Below are 11,587 nucleotides of genomic sequence, written 5' to 3'. Positions count from 1 at the left end.
AAAACCAATGATAATATTCAATAGAGTTAAATGTCATTTTAGTCCCTGTGGTTTGGGTCATTTTGCCAGTTTAGTCTAAAGGTTTCATTTTTCGCATCTAGATCCAAAAAGGTTTCATCGTTGTCATTTTGGTCCATCTGACTTAACCCCATCCATGCTTCTCAGTTAGTCAAGGGGTATTTTTGTCATTTTGTCTATTATGTTAATTAAAGGTTTATTTTTATTTTTTTTTAACTCTTTTTGGGTTTTTATATAAAAACACATATCTGGTTATAAAACCGGACTAAAATGGCATTTAACTCTATTCGATATATAACTCCACCGGCTTAAACTTCACAATTTGTTCATGAATTATTCCATCTCCTTTGAAACTAATTCAAAGTTATATTAAAACTTAAACTCACTGATTTCTCATTCGACCTGTACTCGTTTTTTTTTTTCTTTTTCTTTTTTCTACTACGATAATCAAATACGTAGACGGATAAACTTATTCAGTGATCCTTTATTTATCTGCTTCTCTCCTGGTCGAGTTCGGCTTAGTAGATCTTGAACGTGTAATCGATCCTTGCTTCGGCTTGTCTACCAATTGTTGGCCTAGACTTCCAATTATGAACATACAAAACCAAATACAAACAATTTGGAGACTAACACGTCTAGTCCTAAACCTGCTCAAACTTTATTTAATATAAACCCATCTAATAAACAAATAAATCAAACTAGTTAAATAAATAACCACTCTATATTTATCTCGAATCCACTTGAATTATCCTTAACCCATATTAACTTTCTAGATAATCCTTTAAATCAGAGAATTATTTCTTAGTCGAAACACTGAGTCGTTTTACTTAAACCAGGACTCAAATGGAACACCACAAAGACAGTATTACAATATGCATACATCAATGTTTTTTATACACTCTAGAATAAGTACGGTTTAAACAAACACCACCACAAGAGTGAGAACCTTAACAATTATAGCATTTAAAACGTTCACAATAGTTTCAGAGAATAACTTAAATCGGCACCATGCTGCTGAATATGCGCTTCAAGCTAGGGCACGCAGTCCGTAGTTTTCCCACGCTCGCTGGGCTTATCTATTGAGTTCCACAAAAAATACAAATAAATAAGCATGTTTTTATGGAACAAAATGATTAAAACAATGACGCATTTTCACACGACTTACTTTTTGACAAAAACGGACATCTAGTGTCTCAAGCATGTTACAATGCGATATAGCGGACTCGACAGCTGCCTCGCTAATATTGCAAGACTAATTGAGAGAGAAAAGATTCAGAAATGATGTAAATAAACTTTAGTAAATAATAAATAAATGGCACACTTTGTATACCTGCAGAAAGAGGCTGGTTAATCGTGGGCAGTCGAGCCTCAAGATTTCCAATGAGCTGCAATTGCTGAAGTAGCAAAAACATGTAAATACGCTTTTTATTAAATTATTTAAGCATTACAAATACGAATACAATACCACAAAGTCACACCTTAGATTGAGAAAGCACAAATTAGAACATGCCACGTCAACTTCTTTCAGATACACAGATAGCGACATGTTTAACGACGATAAATTAGAAAAATGAGCGATCGAGGGGATGAGTACTTTCTTGATGTTTGGGCAACCAACACAGTTGAGGTTTTGGAGGAAACGCTGATACACACGATCAACACTAAAACTCCAGATTAGGTCATGCATATTCACACACCCGTTCAAACTGACATGAGTTAAATGAGTACAGCAAGCAAGCAGCTCTTCTATGGAAGCCTGACACAGACTCCCGTATGATAGGTCTAATTCACGCAGTGTAGGGAGGGCCCCGTTTTTGTAAAGAGGTTCAAGTGATGAGTCGGTGAGATATTTGCATGCTTGCAATTTCAAAACCTTCAACAAACAAAAAAAAAATTAGTAAGCCAAGGTTCGAAAATTAAAACGAGTACAATACCATTTTCGTCCCTGAGGTTTGGCCAGTTTTGCGACTTTCATCCAAAGGTTTGTTTTTCCGCATCTGGATCCAAAAGGTTTGAAATCTTGCCATTTTCATCCGGCTCGTTAACTCCAACCATTTTTCTCTGTTAAGTCAGGGGTATTTTCGTCTTTTTTTAACTTCAAGGGCAATCCGATCGTTTTCACTTAAGGACTCTCGCTCGTACATTATGCTAAATGCTTGTACATAAAGTGAAGAAGACCTAATTGCCCTTTAAGTTAACAAAAAAGACGAAAATACCCCTGACTTAACAGAGAACAATGGTTGGAGTCAACGAGCCGGATGAAAATGGCAAGATTTCAAACCTTTTGGATCAAGATGCGGAAAAATAAACCTTCGGATGGAAGTTGCAAAACCAGCCAAACCTCAGGGGCGAAGATGGCATTTTACTCAATGAAAAATTATGTGATGATAACACTAACCTTTAACTGGAAACAAGAATCGAATACAGGTTGCAAGTTGGTTAAAAACGTGTAGGAAAGATCAAGTGATGTCAAATTTGGAAGCCGACGAAGAGATGCAAGTCCATCGGAACCGACAGATGTGCACGACATCAGAATTAGTGATTCAATGAGGGGACACGAGGCGGTAGTTGCAGATAAGCAGTCATCCTTCAGTTGGCTGCATTCGTGTAGCATAAACCATTAGCATCTTATTAACGAATTTTAACTGATGGGTACAAAGAGAAAAGGGTAAATTCAGATGACCTGCAAAAGGAAGCATCTAGAGATGTTAACAGTGGGCAGTTTATAGATGCTTCTGATAGGACACCACAGCCTTTGAGTTCAAGCAACGCCATAGTCGGTGCTTCGATCTTGAGTGTGTTTAACTTTGGACAAATTCCCAAATTAAGAGATCGAAGGCCAACTGGACTACAGATTGCTCTTTCAAGATGATCGCATCCATCCAACGACACTTGTTCAAGATACGGGCAAGTTAGTTCAAGGGACGTAATGCCACGACAACCAGCAAGAGAGAGACTAGTTAACGAATTGCTACGGAATTCAACAGCTGTCAAGCTCTGAACCAATGAAGATAACATAATCAGAGTTCCGTTCTCAAACTATATAATACATGATCCACAAAGTTAAAAATGTCAAATCGTAAAAAAAACTAATAGACGTCATACCTCACAGTTATCAAGAATCAATGATTTGAGCATGGGGCATCCACTGCCATCACTAAAAACCTCACAGATCGAATTCGTCAAAGATTCACAGTCGGTGAGGTCAACTTCTTGTAGAGACTGGCATTGCAACTCCAAACAACTTAAGCTTTCCTGTTTTTGCAAAACTAGTTTCTGCATACAAATATTCAAGCATTCAGAATAAAATCAAAATCCAAAAGAACAAATAGGACTAAGCCATACTTGCAATGAGTTCGATACTATGTTGATTCGCTGGAGTGAAGGACAGTTGGAGACTTTAATGGACAACAATACCAGACTTCTTAAACTCAAGTCCACAAATCTGCACCGTATTAATTAAATAAGAATTTGGTAATGCTAATAGAATATTTTCTCATAAATAATGGTTTTTTAGTAGAGTATTATTAATGCATTACTTGCGGCAATGTACGAGTCTGACATTCTGCAAGCGAGGAAGATCCAAGAAGACGGATGTCAACAAACTGCAATTATCAAGCTCCAAAACCTGTGGGCTGAAAAGGTTACAAAGAATTGTTCTTGCAAAGGTTAGCGGTCAGTATTTACGACAACAGAGCAGATTTTCACCTCCAACATATAGCTATATGCTATGGCAGCCATAGAAGCAGAAGTTATGCCTTCACAGCTATGAAGCTTGAGAACGGTTAGCATAGGCAACCTTACAGACTTCAAGCAAACAAGAAGGGTATATTATCAATAAAATATCACCAGCATATTTGATAAATCATATATGACGGAAATTACCTCAAGGGAGATGTTTGGACAGTATGATGCATTCAGGATATGAAGATTTCCGCACGTAATCGAAATTTCACGTAGTGTTTCATCACTAACACAAGAACAGTTAGACATATCCAGTGACTCCAAGAGAGGACATGATGTCACCGCTGACCTAATCGCAGCATCTAGAAGCTTGTGACAAGATGCTATATCAAGATCGTGCAAAAGAGGGCAGTTCAGTACAGCATGAGCCATGCTGCTTCGCTTCAACGATAGAGTCTGAAGTTGGGGACACCTGGCAAAAAGATAACACTTTCTTAGCGAGAATTGTATCAAGCAACCGTATACAATTCTACTAGCGTTTTTATACATTGTTTACCTGACGGAAATACGGACCACACGGCATTTCACGATATGAATGTGTTGCAAGCTATCGTGGTATATCGGTATCTCCTGGATGCCATTACCGAGAATAGCATCAGTCACGGTTAAACTCTTTAGCATAGTGCAGTCGGTTAAAGCTTGGAAAAATGTCTCCCCTAACTGTCCTTTTCCCAAGGTTAAATACTCAAGATTCCTGAAAGAAGTCAAATGCGTAACAAGTTAAACACAATATTCGATGATGATGTAGTCTTGAGTAATAAATAGTGATCACCTTAAGGAAGAAATCGCTTGCATCACAAGTGTGTGAATAGCTGGCGACCCATTAATGTTTACATGAGTAGCATTTGGATATCGATGGCACATGTCTTCAACTGAAAATAAAATATGTGATTGTGAAAATTTTCCACTTTAAATCAATGCTTCAAAATGAAACAAACATCTATATAATACATATGTGGATATTAATTTCCTTTATTTTTCAAATATAAATATAACGAGACCTTAAGGTAATAGAAATAGAAAAACATTATAACTATCATGACAGAGTGCTCTAAGCTTAAGGAAACTGAAAGGAATAACAAATGCAAGCACCATAACATAGCATTACAAATCACTTGTATACATATTTATTTGCCGATAGCCCAAAAACGCACGACAACCAACATGTATAACTATATAGCAACAAAATTTAGAGTCCATCCCAACGAGCTTAAATCAAATTTAATATTGTCGATTTCTTTTGCAAAAAATAAAAAAATAAACATCGTCAGTTTGTCACATTCAAGTACAAAGATAATAGAGCTATGAACTCAATGCCGATCTAAAACTTGGCTAGGCTAATAATTATCACCAACAAACCAACACAAAACCTCAAATCACCAGCCAAAAGCCCAAAGCATGAAAATAGCACATAGCAAAGAAATGTTAAGACACAGTGAAACGCAAGTAAACAACTTTTGTAAAATCTAGTTTGGCACGTATGATATTGAAAGGTAAGTATACGAAAAAAGAATATAAAACCGATGTAACATATATATAGTACAGGAGCTGAATGTTTCCACATGATGAGACGTTGGAATTGATTTCCCAATCTTCAAATTGTTTAAAAAAACTCACATATTCACATGCTTTTGCGCTGCTGAAGTACAGAGTACAGAACTATCCATATGAAGACAGACACATGCTTGTCAACAAGTACTAATAATTTTAATATGAGACACATGTACTGCATGTGTGATGTATTTGTAACACATACCCCAACAAGTATTCTAAATGTGTTGTATCCATCCATATAGATGGTTCAGATTCTCAATCGACTTTGCTCAAAAGAACATCAAACTTCCCAACCACCTATCTTCTGAAGTTATAACAAAGCCTTTTACAGTTGTGATAAACTAGTAACAATCACCTATTTAACTTCATCTAAATAAAAATTACTCCTAGTTAGAATATATGTTTTCAAAAGCCCTTCGGGAGCGCGCCTAGGCCCTCATGCAAGGCAAGGCGCGGGAAAAAAAAAACATTGCTGCCATCCAGGCACTCTGGCGACCTTCTGGCAAGAATCCGGCGAGAATTCAGCCAAATCCTGAAAACTCTGGCTAATGTCTGCAGATTCCGGACAAACTGGTTTAAAACATCAAATATGGCATGGAACCAGCCTAAACTAGCCCTAAACAAGCCTAAAACACGTCTATAACCCCAAAAAATGGTATGTTTATGCTATGCACCTTGCGCTTAGGCCCAAGGCTCACCCTTTACGCCTTGAGTGCGTTTGCACCTTTGACGACTATGCTTAGAAGCATATGAAGATATTTGGCAGGAGAATTATCTACATTCTACATTGATGGCACATATCATTCGGTTTTAAAGTAACGAGAAACCTATCCAGCAGATATTCTAATTTTGAAATCTTAATCAGGGCTGGACAAATGTTCTACTAGAGAAATTTCAAGTTGCAAGTTCCGGACCTCCGGTTTAGGTTGTTTGGTTATTTCTAGCTTATACAAAACCCTGAAAATTTCCTGGCTACATCCATACGTAGATAACAAAAAAGAACGTCTTACATTGTTGTGGTGATATGTTACTGTTCTCAAAACTTAATAACCTCCAGAAATCTTCATGTGCACTAGCTACACGCCACTGCTTGCAAACCTTAGCCGCTCTACAAAGATTAATGTGGTCCAAGAAAGAAAACACCTAACAAGCCAGAACAATAATCATATCAGCTCATAGTAGTATGGAACCAATATCCCTAAAACTAAAACAAAAGAAAAAAAAAACACAGAAGATAAACCAAAGAGCAACATATACCATATGCAACAAGTCATCTGTAAGATCCATTCTAACTTCTAAATCTTCTATCTCTGGCGATACATTCTCATCTTCTTCCATTCTCCAACTATCCGACATGAAAGAACTCTCATTTTCATCGGACGCCAAACATTCGTACTCTTTCTCAGTCACACTAAAGGGCCTACTTTCTCGAAACGAATCAGATAAAAGAAAGCTATCACAATCCCTGTAATAAACAAAATCGCAAAATCACACACGGTTAACCGTCATCACATAAGAACCTAAACAAAAACAAAAACAATCACTTAACATATGATTCACATGATATATCAAGAAACAGGGTCTCACAGTGCAAGAGAATGAACTTTGGGCCGTTTACTCTGCGAATCGCGATCAACATCATCTCGTTCAATCGCAGCCACAGCTGCCGAAGACTCGGACTCTCCGCCTAAACTCAAATTCAAATCAACCTCTGCAGTAGTTCTAGAACAACCCTCCCCTAACAACTTCATTTCATCATCTTCATCCCTCATCATCTCTCTGCTCCTAAATTCCTCTTCTTCTTCTTCTTCGCCGAAACATAAACAACACCAAATCTTCATGCACAACCCAAAAAGCCCCAATTTTTATAAACCCTAGGTTACAAATTACAATCTCACACCAATTTCACCAACAACAATAACAATAATAATAATAATAATAATTATACGGATTTATTACCGAATCAACCTAACAGGCTAACACTACAACAACAAGCATTGAATTCGCATTGTACAAACGGTAAATATTATTATTATTGATTTATTGTAACGGAATTTACTCACGCGATCAACGAATATTTGTAACGGAAAATGATGAATGCGTTGGAGGATATGAAATGAGGAGGTGAGGCATCGGATCGGGTCGGGTCGGATCTGGGTGGATCTTGGCGAGCAGAAATGTACAAAAAGGTTGAATGAAGAATGTAAGGAAGAAAGTGAGGAGTTGGGTCTGTCCGTTGCTAAAAAAACCGATAGAATCATATGTTTATTTAGTTTCAACTAGCTTTTCCTTCGCGTTACGGGCACTAAGCCGAATATTTCTCTTTCATAACATGTATGTCTGTATTTCGGTTACTTGTACGTACTACTTATAACACGATTACCCTGCTTATGGTGTGCACATATAATGTATATATGTGTGGACGCTCGGGAGGGGGGCAAAAGTGAAATGGTACTAACTTTGACGTTATTTTACTAATTTCGTGAAAATAACGTTAAAAACAGTGGATGGTTAATCATGCATCATGTGGTGACGTTGATAGCTGAAAGACACGGGGTTACATGCACCAATCAGTCTCTGTCCCGATTGTTTGAGTGTTATGTGTCTTAGGTCCAAGGCTTGATATAAAACTACAATAGAGTCAGGGGTCTCACTGGAAGCAGCCTCTCCATTCCTACGGAGTAGAGGTAAGATTGTCTACATCTTACCCTACTCAGACCCTACTTTAGCTTTGGTATTGGTGGGATTTACTGAGTATGATGATGATGATGATAACTACTTATCACACGATCTAAAAAAAAGTACATCGAATCAACCAATTAAAACAAAACATTACCATACTTTTGCTAAAAAAAAAACTAAAATGATTGAAAGACTATAGTTTTAAACTGGGAGGAAAATTGTAAAGTTATATGACAAATGAGCATGTGCTAGCAGGCGCCTAACACGAATAAAAATTACACCGAGTAACCAATTAAAACAAAACACTATCATAACATTGTCCAAAAAAAATTAAAACGATGGCATGACTATAAGTTTACACTTGGGCAAAATCGTAATTGGACAAGTAAAAAAGAACAAAAACAATGGCAAAACTGTAAATTTGAACTGAGGGCGAAATCGTAATTTGGCTAGGAGAGAAAAAACAAAACCAATAACAAAACTGTAAGGCGCTGTTTGTTTTTGCAGACAAAAATTGTCTGCAATCTGATTTCATCTGTTTTCATGTCTGCAACTGAAGATGTGGTCTGAAGCTCTTCAAGCTGGAAATATAAGATTGTTTGTTTTTATAAATTGATACCGTCTGTACAAACTACATGAACTTTGTTTTATTTTCCAAATTAAAACATCCTAAACCAATTAACATTATTACACTAACCTAATCTGATCTCAATCACTAACTGTCACACCCTCAAAATCCACCTGCGGAGTACCACCGCTTGGGAGCGTGACTGACCAGGATCAAGCCATCAATCATATCAAACATAGCATTTAATAATAAAAGTAATCAATGTAAATCATCATGACATGATTGATGTTTCAAAACCAAACATCGTTTAAATAGCGGAAGCATAGTATGTAAACTCAAAATAGTTATAAGTTCAGATGAAGTTCATGATCCGTATCCCACAACGACCTGCTCCTCCCTGTGCAAGCTCCAAGTATACCTAAGGTCCTGCAAGGCATGCAGCAAAAAATCAACAAACTAGTTGAGCGAGTTCACAGAAAGTAAGTTCATAACATAGTGCGTAAATATAACTAGTGGGGCTTCCCATACTAGTGTGTACTAAAGGTGGGGGCTTCCCAAACCTTGTGTTCTTATTACTGGTGGGGGCTTCCCATGTTTATCCTGGCTAATGAGGGCTTCTCATTAACGGTACTTACTAGACTAACTTCCGACCATGTGTTCTTCTTTACCGAGAACAGGAAAACGTACAGGGTCACGTAGGCTTTACGTGACGTGCCCTTCCCCGAGGACAGTGGTATGCGTGGGGGCTACGTAGGCTTTACGCAGCGTGGCCTTCCGACCTGGAAGCCAGTGGATGGTATTGGGTTACGTAGGCTTTACGTAACGTGTCCTCCCGACCCGGGAGACAAATGGCAAATACTGGGTTACGTAGGCTTTACGTAACGTGTCCTGACTAACCTGAGGACGATGGTCTATAGTCTAGAGAATGCGTAAGTACGAATAATCATTCCATATTCAACATATCCAACCCAATTCCCAACCCGGGAATCCCATGCCTTGGCTGTGTGAACTCACCTTGGTTTGCTCGGCAGATACACAAAAGAGTACAGGTAGCAAGTAAATGGTCAACCACGTCCTATCATGGTTATTATGCAAGTCAGGTTCGTATATAGCACGTTTGTATCACGTATGGTATCGAGTATGGTTATGGCAAATCACATAAACGTATCAGCAGTTCAAATCATGTAACGAGTCCAAGTAATCGGCCCAAACAGATAAGCAGTCCAACTAGCAGTCAAGAGCACACTTGTGCGGGTTAATCTTGGCTCAACATAACCCGGCCCAATTAACATTCACCCCAAATAGTAAACGCACACTAGTCCAATAGCAAACAGTCCACAAATCCAATCGTTGGGCCCAATTGATTGGGCCCGTGACAGTGAAGGCCCAAACAGTGTACGTGCATTAACTCGTCTCGAGTCGCAACCGGCGATCTCGAGTCGCAACCGGAGATTACGAGTCGCAACAGCTGGTTACGAGTCGCAATGGTGATCTCGGTTCGTCATGGTCCGGTTACGAGTCGCAACGGGACTCGCAACCATGGTCTCGGCTTGTGCTGCTTGTGGTCCCGAGTCGAGACTGTGAGGTTTCGACTCGCAATTCTGAGTCGCAACCGTGTGTGTAACTGGTTTCCATAATTCTAGTCAATTAAACTCCGTGATTTCAGCTAACACCTTGGACAGTTTCACAATTTCGATCAATCAACAGTTAATTCAGATTTCATGCATAATCATAACAATTCAAGAACATCGAACCAGTAATAAATCAGTAATTGTGCATATGAACCATATCTTTTAACATTCAATTAGATTAATCCTTGAAACATAACTATCCCGTAGCCTATCAATTCTAACACCCGAAACAATATATGATAACCGATTACTAGATCATGCATTCAAGAACATATACGACAAACCACAACCCGAATCATAGCACATAACCATGGATTAATCAGCATCATATAATTCCGATTTCGTGACTATCTAACCGATTAACAAGATTATTATCATCACACATCATCAACAACTATCCGAATGACCATGAAAACACGTATAAACAACATGCTATCTAACAATACAAATCACAACCACACTAACCGGATTAGGGAAGGAGAAGAGGACAATCCGAATGGAGATGTTCTTGCCGTCGGTTCCAAGCACACGAGAGAAGGAGAGGAAATCGCCTAGGGTTTGTGTGTGTGGTGTTTTGCAAAAGTAGTAAAACAAACCCCTAGTCCCGGTTTTGTGTTGCGAGTGGGGGAGTGGGCCGAGCCCATCCAGTTACTTCTAAGGGTCCGTGAACAAGGTGTGGCCCAAAGGGCTTGTGCACTCGAATGTAGTGTTGTGCGGATCGGTTCAAATTGTGCGGTTTGGGTTCGCGAACACATAATCATTCATATAGCATGCATACACATATGGCACATAACATCATAACATTCATTAGATCATATAATTTAGTTCTCGTAAGCACGTAACGTTACATCAAAGCAAGTCTAAAGTTCGAGTTGTCACATTATCCCCAACTAATTGGAAATTTCGTCCCGAAATTTGGTATGCACTCACTGAGGAAGCTAGATAAACTGTATTGTTCACTGATTTTCCTGGGGTGTCACATCCTCCCCCCGTTGATCTGGCCGAAATTCCGAAGTAGTAGCTTCAACCTCAGTAGTGGTAGCATTGGTTTCGAATAACTGGGGGTACTTTTCTGTCATCCTGTCTTCGCGTTCCCAGGTGTACTCTGGGCCACGTTTGGAGTTCCAACGAACTCGAACAAGAGGGATTCTCTTGTGTTTGAGGACCTTCACGTCCCGGTCCGTGATTTCAACTGGTTCCTCGACGAACTGCAACCGCTCGTCGATAGTGAGCTCCTTAAAAGGAATGATGAGGTTTTCATCTGATAGGCACTTCTTTAAGTTCGATACATGAAAGACATTGTGAACTGCCCCGAGTTCAGCTGGTAGGTTCAACTTGTATGCTACTTTGCCAATCTTTTCTATGATTTCGAATGGTCCGACATAGCGCG

General features: G+C 38.8%; 1 protein-coding gene across 1 annotated transcript; it reads right to left on the bottom strand.

Annotated features, from left to right (window-relative positions):
- Positions 1-862: 862 nt before the first annotated feature.
- Positions 863-7,563, bottom strand: LOC110940124 (F-box/LRR-repeat protein 15). Its single transcript, XM_022181682.2, has 16 exons — positions 6,904-7,563; positions 6,574-6,781; positions 6,327-6,459; positions 4,535-4,634; positions 4,259-4,456; positions 3,904-4,174; positions 3,727-3,825; positions 3,558-3,646; positions 3,364-3,463; positions 3,124-3,294; positions 2,702-3,015; positions 2,417-2,615; positions 1,497-1,891; positions 1,349-1,412; positions 1,184-1,270; positions 863-1,094 (listed from the first exon to the last, which is right to left on the bottom strand). The coding sequence occupies exons 1-16, from the start codon at positions 7,155-7,157 to the stop codon at positions 1,014-1,016; spliced, it is 2,763 nt and encodes a 920-aa protein (XP_022037374.1). The 5' UTR covers positions 7,158-7,563; the 3' UTR covers positions 863-1,013.
- Positions 7,564-11,587: the final 4,024 nt, after the last annotated feature.

This window comes from Helianthus annuus, chromosome 5, assembly GCF_002127325.2.
Source record: "Helianthus annuus cultivar XRQ/B chromosome 5, HanXRQr2.0-SUNRISE, whole genome shotgun sequence".
Taxonomy (NCBI): domain Eukaryota; kingdom Viridiplantae; phylum Streptophyta; class Magnoliopsida; order Asterales; family Asteraceae; genus Helianthus; species Helianthus annuus.
Note: the sequence above shows the minus strand (reverse complement) of the source record. Positions and strands in the feature narration are given on the sequence as shown.